This window comes from Schistocerca piceifrons, chromosome 11 (assembly GCF_021461385.2).
Source record: "Schistocerca piceifrons isolate TAMUIC-IGC-003096 chromosome 11, iqSchPice1.1, whole genome shotgun sequence".
In the NCBI taxonomy this organism is placed as follows: Eukaryota; Metazoa; Arthropoda; class Insecta; order Orthoptera; family Acrididae; genus Schistocerca; species Schistocerca piceifrons.
The window spans coordinates 168,134,432-168,157,277 of NC_060148.1; the positions used below are offsets into that span (position 1 = coordinate 168,134,432).

The 22,846-nt window shown below is 43.9% G+C and overlaps 1 protein-coding gene across 2 annotated transcripts in view; it reads right to left on the reverse strand.

Moving 5' to 3' along the window:
* Positions 1-22,846, reverse strand: part of LOC124719985 (zinc finger protein OZF-like) — a 161,316-nt gene that overhangs the window by 99,871 nt on the left and 38,599 nt on the right. For both annotated transcript variants that reach the window (XM_047245212.1, XM_047245211.1), the window contains exon 2: positions 6,377-6,458. In XM_047245212.1, the coding sequence (XP_047101168.1) occupies positions 6,377-6,406 (30 nt within the window). In that variant the 5' untranslated portion in view covers positions 6,407-6,458. The remainder of the gene's footprint in view (positions 1-6,376; positions 6,459-22,846) is intronic.

Consider the following 22,846-nt stretch of genomic DNA (forward strand, 5'->3'; position numbering starts at 1 on the left):
GGGAGCGTTTGCATGCAGTGCTCATCCGCCATCTCTACAGATGCTACCATCTCTACACTGCAACGCGAAGACGTGTGCCCGAATTTCAAACACTCACCTTGAACTTTTCAGGCAATTAATCACTGTCAAAGGCCGAGACAAAAACACCGGTAGCGACCCTACTGTCCTTCGGCCCCCTACATACACGATGGACAGAAGTGTACACACCGTCGCTCCAAGCTAGCACGCAGCTCATCGTCAGATTGCGAGAGCAGCTCTCGGCGGAAAATGAGGTCCTGAACAACATTCAGACTGTTACGGGAAGTGACAGTCACAGGTAGGTCACCCAGCTCATTAGAAGTGAGCAGCACCGTGAGTGGGCAGGGGATGCCATTTTGATCAGAACTGACTCACTTTAAGCTTTAGAGATGGCTGCCACTTCCCCAAACTTAACTCCAATGTTCACCACGAGGAATAAGGGTTTTGTGGCCGAGAAGGAACCACTCTCAATCCTCGTGCAAACCGAGTATCGGCAGGAGTATTTTTTAGCCTGCAGCTTAGCCCTACGTTCCTCCCACAGCGTAGCCATGGAAGTGAACATTTTAGGGTTGTATCTCTCTGCATTAAAAGAGGACTTTCCATCCGTATCGAATGTTGGGCCCATACAGCAGCATAAGGGAGATACCTTCATCCGCTGAAACTCAGCAACAGTTACCCGGCCACACAGGTCGTCGTTCGGAGTCCACGTACCCGTCACGATGGGTACGGTTTACGGTTTACGTGGGAGTTTTCAGCTTAGACACCGACAGTGCAATCCCTGCGTGGTCACGGGGCTACAACCTAGCAGGTACTTCACTAATCTGCCCCACTACGCGGCGGCTGGCGTGCTGCATTTTGGGTACATTACTTTATTAAAGGGAAGAGTGCAAAGATGGAAAGGCACAAAGGTGGAGCATACGCCACATTGGGTTTTTGCACGATCCGCGTTTCTGGAGAATTTTGAAAATTGGTGGCAGGCCAAACAGTGAGGAAATCACGTTTATTTAAAGAAACGTTGTAGAGAACAATGGAAGCGGAAAGTCGAGTCCCAGTTACAAACCAGGTCCGAGCAGAGTCTGCACCAAGAAAACCACCCAATAGAAAGGCCGAGAGGGGGGGGGGGCGGTGCAGGGGGCGAGGGGTGGAGGCTGAGTGAATATATAAGCTTCCAGCACGGAAAGGAAGTAATGCTGCAAAGTGTAAAGGCTGGGGTCCCACAGGTAGCCAAGCACGTACTCACAAAAGAGTTGTGAGCCCCCTGCAATGTAATTTTTGTTTGCCTCTACTGTGGCCTCGTTCCTCCACCTCATCGCTCAGTGAGACTGCGACCCCACACCGCCAACCGACTCGGCTCGCTCCACGAGCATTCGGCAGTGCCACAACACGATCTGCACCAGTTCCTCTCGTGTCCAATGTCGAGCTGAATTCCGATTCGTCCCTCTTAATAAAACACTCTATAACTTTTATTTCATTGGTCGTGCACAAACCACATTTGCTTATGGAATAATCAATTACTCTCATTTACAGATGTTACAGATCAAAAGTAGTCCTAAAAAGTCTCTTTGGGTTTGCTGCCGGATCCTAAAATCGACTCGACTCTATATTTCAGCGATCCAACTGGTCGCCATCTTCAGGAAAATGCTGCTTCTGCTGACGAGTCCCTCTGAGAACTGATGCCAGGCTGCGAATCGACTTCCTATATAGACACTGTTCCAAAAACCTGAAATGAAATTAAGTTTGCTGATAGTTTAATCAACAGAGACAATGGGTTTCCTCTTAGCAAGACGTGGAATCCTGTATTATCTCACACCAAAATTGAACATTCTTCGGTGCGGCCCTGGGCGCGATATATCGTTGCCGGCAGTGTTCCACTAATGGCGGCGCCACCTCCATGTCTCGGAGGGCAGCAATCGTGACGGACGGTGCACGCACCGTGTACTGACTGGCAGTCTATATAGGACGTCGATTTGCAGCCTGGAGTCAGTTCTCAGTGGGACTCGTCACCAGAAGCAGCATTTACCCGAAGATGGCGACCAGTCGGATCGCCGAAATATCGAGTCGAGTCGATTTTAGGATCCGGCAGCAAACCCGAAGAGACTTTCAAGACTTATTACGCCGGGAAAGCCTACGTACTCACTAAAGCAGTCCTTAACTATAGTGTGGACAATTGTGCTTATGACAACGCCACATTTCACCGTCCGGGCAATCTGATGCTCGAAACGTGCACCACACTACAGACAAAGGCTGGTGGGAGCAGTACTGTGCTATGCAGACATTGAAGTTCGCTCTGTGCAACGTATGTCGTAATTGAAGACACGACAAGAGTTGTGGACTACGTGAGCGTCACTGCAGAGCGCCTGCGTCCCACTCGATACCTTCTGTGATGGCAATGGCATCGTCTGTAATTATAACTGTCTGTGCTACAGAATTGGAAGAGCAGGATAGTGAACACACACTGATGTCTCAGCCACCACATTCACCTGACTCGGACCCAGCAAACACACCGGGAATACTGCCAGGCACTAGCTACGTATCCACAAACCGCACCGGGGACACTAACGGGTACCAGCTCCGTGCCCACGGGCACTGTGTGACCTGTGGACAGACATCCGGTGTCAAATACCTCTGGAAAACAACAGAGGACTTCTCTGACCTGTGCCACAGAAAACGACTGCTAACTGCTGTTCTCCATTTCAAAGGTGGTGCAATATGCTACTAAGCACATGGGCATAATGTTTCTGCATGGACATAATGTTTCTGCTCATCAGCGCTCACATAAGTGATATACCATGTAGAGATGCATTGATAAAAATTACAGAGAATGAAAAAGAAAGTTCAAATGTTTTGTGTATGATATAGGCATTCCATAGACTCTCTTTGGTCACACAGTCTGCATCTAACTAATTCATTTCATGCCATACATTCTGAAGAATGAGTGAAGTCATCGCAAGAGTGTTTTACAAATGCGTATTCTGAGTTCTAGAACTGTTTTTGGTGCAAGAGGCACGTACCTGAGGTCTTTCAAACAACCTCGTAGAAAGAAATCCACAGGTGTCAGGCCTAGGGAGCTATGTGGCCGAGACCCAAATGCAGCACTGTCGTGTCACCTCCATATCCAATTCACATTTACCATTTAGAGATGACATGTTGTTCATTCTACACAGTGGTTCCAGAAGAATTACAGAAGACAAATGTAATGCAGCATTCCACGAACTTGAGGGCTAGTGTCAAAGTGCTAAATTGTCACTAGCACATCACAAAACAATGTACTTCCTGCTGAAAGGAACCTAGCAAGAAACCCTAAAATAAAATTAAGTGATTCGATGATTAGGAGAGGTGCAGTAAGAAGATATCTAGGGATATTTCTGGACCAACATCGTAACTTTGCACTTCGTATAGAGGAAACTGGCAAAAAAGCTACAAATGTGATGAACAAAATTATAACAAGTGCAAACAGGCAATTTCGGCTTTCCTCGTAAACAATCTGAACATACCACTGATCTATTTTATCATCGGTCATAGGATATGGTGTGAGCGTCTGGGCTCACAGATTGCAGATAGTGAAGCCAGCCTCATTAGTGAGAAGAATTCAATGAGGAGTGTTACTAATATGAACAGGTGCTTAATGCATTAGCCTGAATGATGCTTTCTTAGTAATTCCGAGAATTTGGACTTGGAAATCAGGAAAATGAGAGACCTTTACCGATTAAAGAAAGCAATCAAATGGAAGTAAAATGGATGCACGGAACTGAAGCCAATACAAAAAATTTAATGAAAGATGACCTATTACGACTCTCACAAAATGAATGGAACATTTCAGATACAGGCAGGAGAACGTATGAATTTCTCCCTAACATCAGGAGGAGACTAAAAATCAGACTTCTTAACCCATCGAGTGGATTACTATATTACCTGACCGGCCACGGCACGTATGCTACATACCTATACAAAATCAAAAGACAGACTGCCTGCGGCAGTGTGGGCGCTCCAGAAAACGCGACACTGACGAACCGCCCGCTCTACGCAGGTGCGGCAGGTATTAGCCGTCAGCGATCAAGAATGTTTTACCGAAAAGCAGCACTAGCGAGCAAGTCGATCTGGTCCATATTTTTACCATAATGCAGCTGCAGTAACCAGGAAGGCCGAGGAAGATTTCCACGAAGCATTCGACATCATGTCAGCATGCTGCCATCCTGCGTAGACAATATGCTCAACAGTTGGAAGGAAGACAATTGAGGTCAGCAGTTGCCTCAAGAATTTACACTGTGTCGATACAGGTGATCACGGAAGTGTGCACTCTAAGCCACAACAGTGATTGCTGGTATTGTTTGCTACAGTGCAAACGTTGCTGACGTGCTGCCCGACGCCCGAAGAATGTAGCGGACAGTGGCTTTTGCTTAAATGAACCAGACTAAATGAGCCGACACATGACATATTCTGCTATGCTTATAGTGGTATTAGTAGGTGGTAGTTGTTTAAGGGTTTATTGCAGTTTTCCAGTAGTAGAAGCAGTTGTAATATTTTTAAAATATAAATATCAGGAATAAATAGTTAATGCATAAATTTATCATTACGCAAGAAAATGTGATTTGTATGGCCTATTTTAGCTTTTCAGATAATAGGCTGTAATTGTGAAATATAAATAAGTAAATAAATAACAATACCCACCTCACTGTACTTGGATAGTAACTGAATTTATAAACTACCTCTTACTAACTCTGTAATCCTTATTATGCACAATTATGCAATATATAGTTGAAGCCATTTGCAATTGAAATACATTCACAAATTTGGCCCTCATTGCCAGACAGTCAATAAAGAAAGGACACAAGCAGTAAACCTGCACAGAGGTGGTGTACAAGTGCCTGGGCACTTCACTGTGTCGATGTGTGATGAGGTGTTCTTCTTGTTGCGAGCTGATTTTAAGTGATCAGCATATTGTGAGATGCCGAGCCTTCACTCGTTCCCCGTAATAACAGTCACCTTCCTTTCGAAATTTCACGGTCGCCATCTCGTTTTCTCTCGATATTGTGGTCCCGCTATGCCACGCCACATACTTGACTGCCGACTTCTTTTCCGATTCCAGACAGATGAAGGCTATAAGAGAAACTCTACATTTAAACAACTAACTACAAAATCACTAAACACGGTTTCCATAATTCTTCTATATTCAAATATGTTCTCAATTTACAACTGATAACTACCAAAACTTTTCAGACATGTTCATAGATGATGCTTCACTGCTTGACCAAAACCACTCATTCGCACTTAATGTGAGACAGCATAACATAGAATCTACACAAAAACAAATATTATTAAATAATATAATAAATATAATAATAAATAATATATATAAATAACATATAATGGAAGAGCGCGAATCCGTCTTCTTCCAGGAGAACAGCTCCTCGACACCAGTATTGGGGGATACAGACGTGCCGGCAGCAGCTGCATTACACTCTGGGGAACATTCACACAGGCATCTGTGGGTCCAGTAGAGCTCGTCTAAGGCACCATAACAGCCGAGGAGTATCGTACACTGGTTGCCAACCACATACACCCCTTCATGACGACAATGTTTCCGGAGTGCTGTGACATTTTTCAAGAAGACAATGCACTGTGTCACAATTCCAGGAGAGTGACGGAGTGATCTGAGGAACACAGTGGCGATTTCCAATTGACGTGCTGGTCCCCCAAGTCACCAGACCTGACCCCGATAGAACACATCTACGATGCGATTGAACGTCGTTTCAGAGCTCACCGAGCCCCTCCCCCCTACTCAGAATTTACGGGAATTAGGCGACTCGCGTGTGCAAATGTGGTCTCAGCTCCCTCCAGCGACCTACCGAGGGCCGACTGCCTCCGTACCACGACACGCTGTGCTGTTACGCTCAGGTGGACAGTCATAATGTTCTGGCCGATCAGTGTATATTCGACAGTATCGTCTGCAAATAGCTTCACAGAGCATCTGACGTTCTCATTAATATAAACTGTAACAGCCCTATAATACTCCCTTCGAGTAGACCAGAAATAACTTTTACATCTTTTGAATTTGTTTTTTTGAAAATGATGAGTTGAGTGCTCTCTGAAAGGTGGTTCTCAATCCAATCACAAATACGGTCCAAAACTCAATAAACTAGTGTTTTTTTCACCAAGCAACAGTGTGGAAAAGTATCAAAAGCATTCCGGAAGTCGAAGAAAAGTGGCATACGGCCGGTTGCTGAGCTCCGGGGCACTCTGTCGATTACAAGCGTAAAATCACAGTTGTGTTCACTCCGGTAAGAAGTCCCGAACCCAGTCACAAATTTACAATCGTCCACCAGATGCGCTCAATAAGGGACAAAAGTGAGGGCCTTACCTCGGCAGCTCCGGGCACCTCATCTTCCATGGTGGCCAGTGCCCTCCGGGACTGTCGGCTCAATACTGGATGTCAGCATCAGCTACAACAGAACAGGCAACACCTCACTTACTATCGGCAGTGCAATGTCTCGGCTAAGATCAAGATTGTCTGCACAGACACGCAGAGAAGCTCTGCACATCACAATGACATTCTCTCCTGCAACAACTGAATCATACTGAAACGCATCAAGACACTGAAAGTTCTGTGGTGTGGACCATCTCCACCTACAAACATACTCTGCAGGCCACAGTGACATGCACGGCAGACGGTGCCCGGCAGTGTACCGTGTGATGGGGTACGTCCCCGTTCCAGTCGTGTGCGGACTGCAGAAAGAATGACTGCTTAAATGCAGTATAATTAGTCAGATCTTGTCTTCGCACTGTCTACGTAAGCTATACATAAAAGAGTTGGAGAGCAGCTCTAAATTCTTCATCTAATACAGGTTCTTGAAACTTTAGAAGTACGAGATAACTGGCTTCTATCCTGAACAATCTGCTAATTTAAATTTTGTAACATTTGCATGAAATTCTCCCATGAGCCCAGAAAATCTGTGACACTCGTGTATCTTTATTATCCCCTGTTACTCCTATTTCCTACAGGTCCCACATGTTTCAGAAATGTGCTAAAATGGGACACTTAAGTGATTTGTAACCCAGATCTTCTGTAACTTCTCGGCTGATTGAAACTGTGTGCCAGACGAAAACTCAAGCTCAGGACCTCTGCCTTTCGTGGGCAAGTTCTCTATCGACTGAGCTACCCAAGCACAAGTCACAATTTGTCTGCACCACTGGGAGCCGGGACTGGACCCGGGGCAAGATGTGTGACTGGGCACCACCTCCAAATACGCAAACCAATTCTATTATAACAACAAAAACAATCAATTATTGATAAAATTATTTAATTGGATAGGTAAAAAAATCTACTCGCAAAGCAGCAGCAGAACACAAACGCAAAAGACTGCTGTGATAGGCAAGTTTTTGCAGCCAGTGACTCCTTCAGGCAGAAGAGTTGAGGTGGAAGCAAGAAAGGCAAGGGAAATGGCCTGGAGAGGTCTAGGAAAAGGGGTAGATTTTGGGGAAGTCACCCAGAACCGCGAACCAGGGGGGACTTGCCGTACGGGATGAGATGTAAAGACTGATTCTTTAATGTGAGATGGGATTCACTATGGCAAGAGAGGGCACTTTGGAGAGTTAAAAATAGTGAGAGTGGTAAAAAAATATGAAAAAACGAAAGAAAAGCAACGAAAAGGGTCATAAAAATTAGAAAAATTCGTACGGAAATCGTTAATACGTGGTAATGAATGAGTGGGTGATCTATATTGATCACAAAAAGAAATAAGGTAAAAACCGATCTGGAAAGTCGTGAAAACTGACGAAATTTTGGAGCCTAGATAAACAGAAAGCGAAAGTTATAGAAGAAAATGTAAACTACTTGACTTGACAAAGTCGATTAGAGCGATTTGCCGAAAAACAAACGCGCAAAAACGTGAGAGAATTACGTATAAACAAGATAAGCCGATAGTGGAAAAGAAAATAGATCTCAAATTTGCGAATAAATCGGTGAAAGACTATCGGGATAAGGCCATGCAGTATAATGAACCGTAAATTGTTGAATGCAAATCAGTAAATAACAATGGAATTGCTATATACAAATAAAATTGAAAGTGAAAATGGACCCGTCTACTGGCACGAAAATCGGTATTAGAAAAGACGTCATGACAGGATATTTTTTCGCAGCAATATAGATCGCCCACCCATTGTCTCTTATTAACCATTTCCGTACGAATTTTTCTAATTTTTCCGACCTTTTTCGTTGCTTTTCTTCGGTTTTTCTATATTTCCCACCCTATGCTTTTTTTTTTTTACGACTCTCACGATTTTTAACTCTCCAAACTGTCCTCTCATGCCACGATGAATCGCATCTATTAAAGACTCAGTCTTTCCTTCTCATCCCGTACGACAAGTCTCCCTTGACCCGCAGTTCTGGGTGACTTCCTCATAATCTACCCTTTTGCTAGACCTCTCCAGGGGCCCCATTCTGTATCGTTCATATCGATCGGTGTAGTAGGTTAGTCTCGGTAGTGACGTCATTTTCGGTTCTTTATCGAAATACCCAATTCAGTAAGCGTCTGAGACTTGTTACCGAGCAGTCCTCCCGCCGATTTTACGACAATTGGACCGAGAGGTTTTGGATTTCGGTCTGGCCCTGTCGACCTGTGATTTATGTACACCTATAATTTGTTATTTTAAACATATTTAGCGGTTTTAGCTTTGGATTTAGTGATTGTGTTACTAAAGAATCACCAGAGGACGCATCCAGTTGGAAAGTGAGTTCATAATAGACTATTTTGCATTGTTAGAAACATGGTTAGTTTAGGTTGTTACTGTGAATACGTCACAAAAAAAGTTTTCGGTCAATATTCTCTCAAAATACGTGTTATTTTTATGCAAATAAGTGTTTAAAGATCATTAAATATCAAAACATCGGCTCTGCTTACGTATATTACATGAGTGTGAATTGACGTTACTAGTGACTTTGCGCACTTTTTCCCACAAATGGTTTAGTTAGTAACTATCGAAACGTGTTTACAACATTCAAGCAACAATGGAAAGCAATTATGTGAAGCATGATATTGGAAAACTTCGAAACTATCACGCATTATGACTTTCGCAGCACCGTTTGGAAACGACATCAGACTACGTTCCTCGACGCAATAGTAAGAGATTTGAGTACGTTGTGTTTGTTGGTTGGCGTGGCCAAGTGGTTGGCGCGTCGGAGATGCGATGCGAAAGGACGCAGGTTCGCGCACGGATGGGTATATAAATATTTTTTTTTCCTCTTCATATATGCAACACATTCTGAGACATTGTTATTCGTGTAAGTTAAGATTTTTCTGCAATATTCGTTATTACTTACATGTAATAGCGCACTTGTGCAATAATGATTTCGTGATTTCTGTGCATTTAAAATACCAAATATGAAATTGTTGGAGATGAAATTACTGTGAGTGAAACAACCGACAGTGACCTTTATATTTTTTCTTGTCAGAAATAATTCACCATTTTTTCCGAACATGTAGCGATTTCCGGGTATGCGGCTAGACAGGAATCTAAGAGCACCATTTAAATTACTGGGTATGTAACTAGCAGCAATCATCTTCATGAATTTGCTTGTCACAAGTATTTACCTGCGATCGAATCCTCGACCACAGTAGACAGAGATGAAAGGTCTCCGCCGTAATATTTTTAGACCGTAGCACCATATACGAAACATTTTCATTCGTGAGATGCATGTTATACACTTCGACGAACTGCAGGAGCTCTCGAAAATGCGTTTTGTTTTCAGTTTTGTTTTTAAGACACAAATCGTTGACGTATCATATAGGGAAATGGGCTACATAATCATTTGGATGTCTAGGAGCGAGTTATAACCACATTCTTGTTTATCTTCTTATTCTTTGAAACCCTGAGAATCAATTTTTCGGGTGTTTTTATAAATGTATTAGTACAATGTGGTACTACACACTATTCCTAACTCATTTTCCGAAACATAAAATCCAAAACACGATGTCAGTGTGAATGAGAATAAGATGACATAATGCGGCATTTACGACAATCTGCAGAATACAGTCGTATTTGCTATCGTTATTATGCAAGCATAGAAAAATGCAGTCAGAGAAACTGTAAAAATTTTTATGCATTTCAGCTGAGAATCACGGAAATGGATATCTGCACCTGATACTGTTAAGGAGGAGAGGAGGAGGCAAGGGCGATGAAGGCGGGCACGTCAGCTCGATGGAATGCGGCGTCATGCGTTGTGGCGACGTGAACACAGTTTTCGGTACTTGGAAGAATAGCGCGCCTGTGTCGTCTGCTAGCCGCTGTGTGTTCGTGGCCCCGCGTGCGCTCCAGTGCGCATGCGCGGCCGCTCGCTTTTGATTGGCTTGCGTGACGCGAACCGACAACAGCGCTTCTGTTCCCTAGACCCGAACGGTATCGCTACCGAAATGCATACTGAAACTGAATAATGCAGGGACTCTAATTCGAGTACTAGACCGTGAGTGCCGAAACGATCGGCACAATGGCGGAAAGATACAGAATAGGGCCTTTTCCTTCACCCTTCTTCCTTCCCCTTCAACCCTTCTCCCTGAAGAAGGAGCCACTGGCTCCAATAGATTGCCTATCGTAAGTCTTTTGTGTGTGTGCTCTGCCGCCGCTTGGTGAGTAGATTTTTTTTTAATCTATGCAATTAAACAAATTTTATTGTTATTTTGAAGAAAGTTTGACATAATTTAAAAGTAACACAATTCGGAGAATATTGGTCACACAAAAAATATGCTTTGGGATGATGATGATGATAATAATAATAATGAGGATGTAAAGAGCAACTAATAATAGATGCAGAGGTGACATATCAAGCTAAAACTAAACAAAGGTCGCTGCACTACGCATACATTTGATTACCAAAAAGCTTTTGATAGTGTACCCCACTCATGGTTACTACAAATATTGGAAATACACAAAGCAGATCCTAAATTGATACAGTTCCTAAACATAGTAATGAAAAATTGGAAAACCACACTTAATATCCAAACAAATTCAAATAATATCACATCACAGCCAATACAGATTAAGCGTGGAATATATCAAGGAGACTCATTAAGTCCTTTCTGGTTCTGCCTTGCTCTGAACCCACTATCCAACATGCTAAATAATACAAATTGTGGATACAATATTACTGGAACATACCAAAACAAAATCACACATTTGCTATACATGGATGATCTAAAACTACTGACAGCAACCAATCAACAACTCAACCAATTACTAAAGATAACAGAAGTATTCAGCAATGATATAAATATGGCTTTTGGAACAGACAAATGTAAGAAAAATAGCATAGTCAAGGGAAAACACACTAAACAAGAAGATTACATATTGGATAACAACAGCGACTGCATGGAAGCGATGGAAAAAACAGATGCCTATAAATATCTAGGATACAGACAAAAAATAGGAATAGATAATACAAATATTAAAGAAGAACTAAAAGAAAAATATAGACAAAGACTAACAAAAATACTAAAAACAGAATTGACAGCAAGAAACAAGACAAAAGCTTTAAATACTTACGCTACACCAATATTGACCTACTCATTTGGAGTAGTGAAATGGAGTAACACAGACCTAGAAGCACTCAATACACTTACACGATCACAATGCCACAAATAGAGAATACATCACATACATTCAGCAACAGAAAGATTCACATTAAGCAGAAAGGAAGGAGGAAGGGGATTCATCGACATAAAAAACCTACATTATGGACAGGGAGACAATTTAAGAAAATTCTTTCTAGAACGAGCAGAGACTAGCAAAATACACAAAGCAATCACTCATATAAATACATCGGCTACACCACTGCAATTTCATAACCACTTCTACAACCCTTTAGATCACATAACATCAACAGATACGAAGAAAGTAAATTGGAAAAATAAAACACTACATGGCAAGCACCCGTATCATCTAACACGGCCACACATCGATCAAGACGCATCCGACACATGGCTAAGAGAAGGCAATATATACAGTGAGACGGAAGGATTCATGATTGGAATACAGGATCAAACAATAAACACCAGATATTACGGCAAGCATATTATTAAAGATCCCAATACCACAACAGATAAATGCAGACTTTGCAAACAAGAAATAGAAACAGTAGATCACATAACAAGCGTTGTACAATACTAGCAAATACAGAACACCCCAGACAACGTGACAATGTAGCAAAAATAATACATCAACAACTTGCCATACAACATAAACTAATAAAATAACATATTCCCACATACAAGTATGCACCACAAAATGTACTGGAGAATGATGAATACAAATTCTACTGGAACAGAACCATTATAACAGATAAAACAACACCACGTAACAAACCTGACATCATACTCACCAATAAAAAGAAATCAACACAACTAACCGAAATATCCATACCCAATACAACAAATATACAGAAGAAAACAGGAGAAAATTGAAAAATACATCCAACTGGCTGAGGAAGACAAGGACATGTGGCATCAGGATAAAGTTGACATTATACCAATTATACTATCAACTACAGGAGTCATACCACACAATATCCACCAGTACATCAATGCAATACAGCTACATCCAAACATACACTCCTGGAAATGGAAAAAAGAACACATTGACACCGGTGTGTCAGACCCACCATACTTGCTCCGGACACTGCGAGAGGGCTGTACAAGCAATGATCACACGCACGGCACAGCGGACACACCAGGAACCGCGGTGTTGGCCGTCGAATGGCGCTAGCTGCGCAGCATTTGTGCACCGCCGCCGTCAGTGTCAGCCAGTTTGCCGTGGCATACGGAGCTCCATCGCAGTCTTTAACACTGGTAGCATGCCGCGACAGCGTGGACGTGAACCGTATGTGCAGTTGACGGACTTTGAGCGAGGGCGTATAGTGGGCATGCGGGAGGCCGGGTGGACGTACCGCCCAATTGCTCAACACGTGGGGTGTGAGGTCTCCACAGTACATCGATGTTGTCGCCAGTGGTCGGCGGAAGGTGCACGCGCCCGTCGACCTGGGACCGGACCGCAGCGACGCACGGATGCACGCCAAGACCGTAGGATCCTACGCAGTGCCGTAGGGGACCGCACCGCCTCTTCCCAGCAAATTAGGGACACTGTTGGTCCTGGGGTATCGGCGAGGACCATTCGCAACCGTCTCCATGAAGCTGGGCTACGGTCCCGCACACCGTTAGGCCGTCTTCCGCTCACGCCCCAACATCGTGCAGCCCGCCTCCAGTGGTGTCGCAACAGGCGTGAATGGAGGGACGAATGGAGACGTGTCGTCTTCAGCAATGAGAGTCGCTTCTGCCTTGGTGCCAATGATGGTCGTACGCGTGTTTGGCGCCGTGCAGGTGAGCGCCACAATCAGGACTGCATACGACCGAGGCACACAGGGCCAACACCCGGCATCATGGTGTGGGGAGCAATCTCCTACACTGGCCGTACACCACTGGTGATCGTCGAGGGGACACTGAATAGTGCACGGTACATCCAAACCGTCATCGAACCCATCGTTCTACCATTCCTAGACCGGCAAGGGAACTTGCTGTTCCAACAGGACAATGCACATCCGCATGTATCCCGTGCCACCCAACGTGCTCTAGAAGGTGTAAGTCAACTACCCTGGCCAGCAAGATCTCCAGATCTGTCCCCCATTGAGCATGTTTGGGACTGGATGAAGCGTCGTCTCACACGGTCTGCACGTCCAGCACGAACGCTGGTCCAACTGAGGCGCCAGGTGGAAATGGCATGGCAAGCCGTTCCACAGGACTACATCCAGCATCTCTACGATCGTCTCCATGGGAGAATAGCAGCCTGCATTGCTGCGAAAGGTGGATATACACTGTACTAGTGCCGACATTGTGCATGCTCTGTTGCCTGTGTCTATGTGCCTGTGGTTCTGTCAGTGTGATCATGTGATGTATCTGACCCCAGGAATGTGTCAATAAAGTTTGCCCTTCCTGGGACAATGAATTCATGGTGTTCTTATTTCAATTTCCAGGAGTGTATATATATATACAACTACAGAAAACTGTAATTATTGATACATGTTCAATTACCCGAAAGTTCCTAAATCCAATGTAACATATACCGTACAGTTAAAAGGAAGTGACGCTTGATCAAGGTCCGTGTCACTTTCCATTTTTAACCAGACTTAACGTCTGAGTAACTAAAGAAATAATAATAATAATTTCTTATTAAACGCTAAACATATCTTCACAAATACAGTCGGTCTGCACACAGTACCAGTATGTTCCAATCTACATGTACACGATTATTCTGAAATTCACAATTAGGTGCCAGGCAGGGGTTATTACGATCAAACTGCTGTTGGCTTCTGTCTCAGGTCCTTCAGCCAACATTTGTCTGATGATTTTCGCCAGCACAAGTGGCTGGCATAGTCGAAGCTTCTGCGGCTGCGAACTCCAGTCCACCACTGCCAATGGTGGGTAAAGCTTTGACAATGTTAGGCAATCGTGCTGGCGAAACGTCAGAAAATCGTCAGACAAACGTCAACCGAAGAACCCGAGACAAGCCGACACGCAGTTTGTCAAGAAATGGCCACAAAAGCCTTTACATTTTAGTAGTATGATTATCATTCCTCCCCACAGACGTGGGTGCCAACAAAATACAGGGTGTCCCAAACAGAATGATCCGATTTTAAATAGAATTATTTATTGGGAAGAAGGGCTTAACACCAAAAAATTGCCTACTAAATTACTCAGAAAACACAGAAGTTTATAGAAATCCATCATAAATTTCACTATGTCCTCCATTGGCTGCACGGACGACATCTAGCCGATAACCGAATTCATACCAAACTGCGCGCAATGTGTCTTCTGTCACTGAAGCTACAGCAGCTGATATTCTGGTTTTTAGGTCATCAATGTCACGAGGTAAGGGAGGAACGTAAACACATTGTTTGACATATCTCCATAGGAAGAAGTCACGTGGTGTCAAGTCAGGGGACCTACGAGGCCAAGAGTGTGCAGCATGGTTTCGCGTTCCAGTACGCCATATTGCGCGAGACTCGCTGCATGCGCCAGGTCAGCGCTCGTAGCGACATCTAGCGGAATGTTTCTGAAACTCTAGGCCGTGCCGATTACATCTTGCGCTGTTTCAGCTACCTAGTGACATTTGTCTCAATATTATTAAAAGTTAAAGTCGGGTCATTCCTTTTCGGACACCCTGTAGTTTCACACTCTGAGGAGAATATTGGTGATTGAAGTTCCATGACGTGATCTTGCCACAACGAAAAACGCCTTTGCCTTAATCATTGCCCGCCCCCCCCCCCCCCCCTCCCAATTCGTGCGAAATACCCATGGCATTCTTTCCACCATTTCATGACGGTACAAAATAAGCTGCCCTTCTTTCAGGTTTTTCGGTGTCCTCCGTCGGTCCTATCTGACGCACACCTCACACAGCACAGCAGCACTCCAGGAGAGGACGGACAAGCGTAGTGTGGGCAGTCTCTTCAGTAGAACTGTTGCATTTTCTCTCTGTTCTAGCAATAAACCACAGTCTCACACACTATCTATGTGATCACTCCATCTTAAGTTATTCATAATGGTAATCCTTAAGTATTTAGTTGAATTTACAGCCTTTAGATTTGTGCGTTTTACTGTGTGACCAAAATTTAGCGGATTCCTTTTGTACTCATGTGAACAATTTTACACTTTTTATTATGTAGAGTCAATTGCCACTTTTCGCACCATACAGGCACCCTGTCTAAATCGTTTTTCTATTTGTTTTGATCATCATTTTATAAGGTGGTAAATGGCGGCATAAACTGCAAAAGATCTAAGACTGCTACTCAGATTGTCATCTAAATCATTTACGTAATCAGGAAAAGCTGAGGGCCTATAACACTTCTTTGGGGAATGCCAGATATTACCTCTGTTTTGCTCGATGACTTTCCGTCAATTACTGCCATAAGGTTTTCCAGGCATTCATATCTCGCATTCTATTGATCACAGAGGTAAAGGGTCAACTGGATGGCCCTCGTCCTAGTGACTATTTCTACACTTATCGGAAGAACTATACTGTAGTTGTTCTACATTAGGTGTGCTTCTGGGGAACTTTTAGCTGGCTTATAAGAGCAACATTTTTCCATGGGCGATTTCTGAGAAAATCCTGAAAAATTGCATTTTTTTTTGGGCACGAAAAGTACGAATGGTGGGGATACCACTTCAATCATTTCGACTGGTGGCACATCATCAGTACGTACGGTATGTTCTTAAGATGATGATATTCCTGTGGAACCTGGAAACTTGTTTTGATATCGTCATCCATTGCCAAAGTCAAGGGCTCAAAGTTGTTGTATTTACGCGGTAAAATATGCGCGTAATATCCAGTTTGAGGCATAAATGTAGTTTAACTGATGTTATGACACATGGCGAGAGTTCCAGGGTCATCACAAGGGTTCTGAGGTCACCGCACTATTTTCTTAGTCAGTGGTTGTTCATCAGAAATACTTTATGACACACTCTCTCTGTACAATGGGTATTTCACACCTATAGAAATATGCCAAAAGTGATACTGTAGTAACTAAAAAATGGGCTGCAAAGGGTCTTAAAGTGCCCCATGGTCGCACAAGTGTTACGCACGGTGAAGGAGCCGGACGACCGTTTACCGCCACAAATGAAGAAACCATTGAGCTTTCACGTGAAACGATTCTCTTCGACAGACAATTAACTATTGACCAAGTGGCACATCGTCTGCAAATTAGTCACGGTTCTGCCTATGAAACCATCCACAACAGACTTGGGTTTCATAAAGTTTGTGCAAGATGGGTCCCAAAACATCTCACAGAGACGCATAAGCAAACGCGCTTGGGCATCTGCAAAAAACATATGGACCGCTATGGTAACGAAGGGGATAACTCCTTGGACAGGATCATTACTGGTGACGAAACCTGGATCCAAATACGCCGTGCATGAAAAAGTTCAGGATCCAACTGGCCGCAGGAGAACTGATGCTTAACATTATGGGGGAAGGGGCACGACAATAAACAGTGTACGTTACAGTGAGATGCTTACTGCCAGGCTAAAGCCGGCAATTCGAAGCAAACGCCGAGGATTGCTTCAAAAGGTGTCTTGTTGTTGCACGACAATGCCCGTCCGCATACTGCTGCCCACACTGCTGAAACGCTCCAGAAACTCAGGTTTCAAGTACTGGATCATCCCTCATACAGTCCCGATCTTGCCCATTCTGACTATCACTTGTTTGGTCCACTCAAACAGGCATTAAGGGGATGAAGCAGTGAAAGAAGCGGAGCATTCCTGGCTCGCAGCTCAGCCGAGAACCTGCTTTTATGAGGGCATGAAGAAGCTTGTACAACGGTGGACCAAGTGCAAGGAGACTATGTCAAATAAAGATGTTCTTGTAAGTTTCCTATTTGATTACAATAAAATTTTATAACTACTTTGCAGATAATAATGGACTTACCCTTGTATATTCAGTTGCCAAGGTCCCAGAAACTGTGAGACGTCATTGATGCATTGGCAGATTTTTAACGCGAGCCACAGTGCTCAGCAACCTTTCTGCTTCATCTTGTAAAACTAGTGCAGAGTTACACATACACTCGGAAATAAACTTGGAATTTTAAGCTTACGCATCTGATCGTATTCGAGTTTTTCCATTAAAGCCAAACGTTTGATCAGTTTCATACCAGATTTGCAAGTTGGACACTATTCTGTCACTGATACCATAACATACATTTATCTTGAATAAATCCCCTGAATTCACATGTGTCATTTCATTACTGGTTTCATCATAAAATTATTTCCTCTTCCAAGTGCACACCTCTGGAAGTTCAGCGTTCCTCTACCAGCAACTTTAGATCTGCGACAATGACGGCCCAATCTTGGCGAACATATTTTTTAAGTCATTTAATACGCTCTCAAGCTGCCTTACCTCAACCTCAACTGTAGTATTTCGAGTGTAGTGTAATTTGCTCTGTCGCCAATTAGTACCGACAACTTTACTATCTAAACTGATGGCACGATTAAACACTCGAATGATCTCACATAATCCGGAACACTTCGTGCCACAGAACGTGTTTCAGTTGATAAATCTAACTTCCTGACAGTCTCAACAGCAATGGCAGTCTCATCCAAGTGAGCTGCAGTTGGTGGTGCCCCGTCAACTCGAGCACTCCAACGGCCATCAGACACGGAATATAAACTACACTACTGGCAATTAAAATTGCTACACCAAGAAGAAATGCAGTTGATGAAAGGGTATTCATTGGACAAATATATTATACTAAAACAGACAGGTGATTACATTTTCACGCAATTTGGGTGCATAGATCCTGAGAAATCAGTACCCAGAACAACCACCTCTGGCCGTAATAACGGCCTTGATACGCCTGGGCATTGAGTCAAACAGAGTTTGGATGGGATGTACAGGTACAGCTGCCCATGCAGCTTCAACACGATACCACAGTTCATCGAGAGTAGTGACTGGCGTATTGTGACAAGCTAGTTGCTCGGCCACTATTGACCAGACGTTTTCAATTGGTGAGAGATCTGGAGAATGTGCTGGCCAGGGCAGCAGTCGAAGATTTTCTGTATCCAGAAAGGCCCGCACAGGACCTGCAATATGCGGTCGTGCATTATCCTGCTGAAATGTAGGGTTTCGCAGGGATCGAATGAAGAGTAGAGCCATGAGTCGTAACACATCTGAAATGTAACGTCCACTGTTCAAAGTGCCGTCAATGCGAACAAGAGGTGACCGAGACGTGTAACCGATGGCACCCCATACCATCACGCCGGGTGATACACCAGTATGGCGATGACGAATACACGCTTCAAATGTGCGTTCACTGCGATGTCGCCAAACACGGATGTGACTATTGTGATGCTGTAAACAGAACCTGGATTCATCCGAAAAAATAACGTTTTGCCATTCGTGCAGCCAGGTTCGTCATCGAGTCCACCATCACAGGCGCTCCTGTCTCGCAAACGTCCACATCTGTCGACTCAGGGATCGAGACGTGGCTGCACGATCCGTTACAGCCGTGCGGATAAGATGCCTGTCATCTCGACTGCTGGTGATACGAGGCCATCGGGACCCAGCACAGCTTTCCGTATTACCCTCCTGATCCCACCGATTCCACATTCCGCTAACAGTCATCGGATCTCGACCAACGCGAGCAGCAATGTCGCGATATGATAAAGAGCAATCGCGATAGGCTTCAATCCGACCTTTATCAAAGTCAGAAACGTGACGGTACGCATTTCTCCACCTTACACGAGGCATCACAACAACGTTTCACCAGGCAACGCTGCTCAAGTGTTGTTTGTGTATGAGAAATCGGTTGGAAACTAACCTCACGTCAGCACGTTGTAGGTGTCGCCACCGGCGCCAACCTCGTGTGAATGCTCTGAAAAGCTAATCATCTTCATATCACAGCATCTTCTTCCTGTCGGTTAAATTTCGCGTGTGTAGCACGTCATCTTCGTGGTGTAGCAATTTTAATGGCCAGTAGTGTAATTCCGACACACTGTATCAGAATTTCCCCTCGTTGCGGACTGTTACGTGGTCTTGCGGTAGCGTTCTCGCTTCCCGCGCACGGGGTCCCGGGTTCGATACCTGGCGGGGCCAGGGATTTTCTCTGCCTCGTGATGACTGGGTGTTGTGTGTCTTTCATCATCATTTCATCCCCATCGACACGCAAGTCGCCGAAGTGGCGTCAACTCGAAAGACTTGCACCCGGCGAACGGTCTACCCGAAGGGAGGCCCTAGCCACATGGCATTTCCATTTATACCGAACAGGTTGTAAAAAGTAACTGCTTCACGATAAGTCTCAGCTGCATGTACTAACGCCAAAGACTGTGATAACCACACACAGAAAATTTTGCAAGAAGATTTCACGAGGAAAATGTGTCTAATCTCCTTTACAAGACACTAATATTACTCCCGTTACCATAACCCCGTTCGCGGCATTTACCAAAACTAACTGAGTGTTTCATACAGGGTGATACAAAAAGGTACGGCCAAACTTTCAGGAAACATTCCTCACACACAAAGAAAGAAAATATGTTATGTGGACATGTGTCCGGAAACGCTTACTTTCCATGTTAGAGCTCATTTTATTACTTCTCTTCAAATCACATTAATCATGGAATGGAAACACACAGCAACAGAACGTACCAGCGTGACTTCAAACACTTTGTTACAGGAAATGTTCAAAATCTCCTCCGTTAGCGAGGATACATGCATCTACCCTCCGTCGCACGGAATCCCTGATGCGCTGATGCAGCCCTGGAGAACGGCGTATTGTATCACAGCCGAGCACAAAGAGTCTCTACATTTGGTACTGGGGTTGCGTAGACGAGAGCTTTCAAATGCCCCCATAAATGAAAGTCAAGAGGGTTGAGGTCAGGAGGGCGTGGAGGCCACGGAATTGGTCCGCCTCTACCAATCCATCGGTCACCGAATCTGTTGTCAAGAAGCGTACGAACACTTCGATTGAAATGTGCAGGAGCTCCATCGTGCATGAACCACATGTTGTGTCGTACTTGTAAAGGCACATGTTCTAGCAGCACAGATAGTGTGTCCCGTATGAAATCATGATAACGTGCTCCACTGAGCGTAGATACTGACGAAACTAAAATGAGCTCTAACATGGAAATTAAGCGTTTCCAGACACAATGTCCACATAACATACTTTCTTTTTTTGTGTGTGAGGAATGTTTCCTGAAAGTTTGGGCGTACCTTTTTGTAACACCCTGTATACGTTGGTCGAATTAAATGTGCAATACAGGGTTGCCATATCAAGCTGGGACCTCGCCACTGGGCCGCCATCTTTCTGTACATGGGGTTGTGTGCAGGAATAGAAAACAAGTACTCGCATAACTTTAGCAGTTGGCATTTGTGTTCACGATTTTTGGTTTCCTCACGAAAGTAAATCCACCTTTCTCCCACGGAGTGTTTTGACTTCCATTCTTCCGAGCCATACGTAGTTCCTTAAAAGCTCTTCAGATACAAATACTTCTGAAAACAAAACCACTCTCTCTTCCTCAAATTTCGAATGCAATTTAATTATTTCTTGGCTATGGGTTCTCGTTCCATAATTTGCACAAATTCATCTTCGTTTGCGTGTAAATAAAATTGGCATTCTTCCTTTCATTCAGACGTCTTTCATTGTCGATTACTAATTTCTTATTTCAATTATCGAGGCAATTCTTCTCTACGTTTATTTTTTCTCTACGTTTTCAGGGAAACATTCCACGCGGGAAAAATATATTTAAAAACAAAGATGATGTGACTTACCATACGAAAGCGCTGGCAGGTCGATAGAAACACAAACAGACACATACATACATACACACAAAATTCAAGCTTTCGCAACAAACTGTTGCCTCATCAGGAAAGAGAGAAGGAGAGGAAAAGACGAAAGGAAGTGGGTTTTAAGGGAGAGGGTAAGGAGTCATTCCAATTCCGGGAGCGGAAAGACTTACCTTAGGGGGAAAAAAGGACGGGTATACACTCGCGCGCGCGCACACACACACACACACACACACACACACACACACACACACATATCTCCATCCACACATATACAGACACAAGCAGGCATATATTTTTCCACACACACACACACACATATATATATATATATATATATATATATATATATATATATATATATATATGGATCGTTCGCTATCCGCCACCTGCGACCCGCCCTGTACCTGAGGCTCGGCTAGGGTATATATATATATATATATATATATATATATATATATATAGAGGTGGCGGATAGCGAACGATCCATCAGATATGGTGGACAGCTGCGAATAAGGGGAAACCCAAATAAGCAGTCCCGGACCGAGGCGGCAGCATCACGAGGGTGTGGGAGGGTGACTTTTGGCAAGGGTCACACTCAGTCAAAAACCACAGAACCCGAAGACGTTGCTGTGTCATGGCGAGTAAGTGCCGCCATTACAATAAGCACTGTCAACACCCAAATCCAGGACGCGTCTGAAGTGGGAACCATCGGCATCCTGGTCAGCGTCTGTTCACACAATGTGCGGCTGGTCATAATGCGCCAGGAACTAACAATCCCTGGTTCTAAACACCCAGTGGAAACACTGGACCAACTTGATTACAAGCAAGTATGACTCGTGCAAGTAATAACAACATTACCCCAGGTGGTAACCAATCCACCCATCAACAGATGGCAACCAGGAATTCGGATTCTGGGGAACCTGGACTTACACGATTACACCAGAGAAAGTCGGAGCTCTCTGGCAAACTTCCACTTAAAACACCTACATACATTGGAACCTTTAACATAAATACATTAATCCAACCAGGAAAACTTCTAAACCTTACAACAGAACTTGAAAAGCAAAAGATAGTAATACTAGCTTTACAGGAGACACGTTTTACAGATGAAGAAACATCAGATTATGGCAACTATCGCATCTTTAAGAGCAAGACGGATAAACGAATCGGAAGAGGAGCCCCCCATCTCGGGATGGCGTTTATCATACACAAGAGCGTGCTCAGCTCCATCAAGGAAGTTACTCCCGTAAATAATAGGATAATGACGATGTGCTTACAATGTGCCAACAAAACATACACAATGGTTAATGTTCATGCTCCCACAAACGGAGACAACAAGAAAAACCCCATAGAAACAGAAAAGTTCTGGGAAAATTTGGAGAATATAATGGCCAAGATTCCAAAAGATGATACAAAAGTTCTACTCGGCGATTTTAATGCCCAAATTAGTAGAGAGAAAATCCACCAAAAAACCGTAGACAAATATCCTGCACATAAATTTACCAATAAAAATGGTACA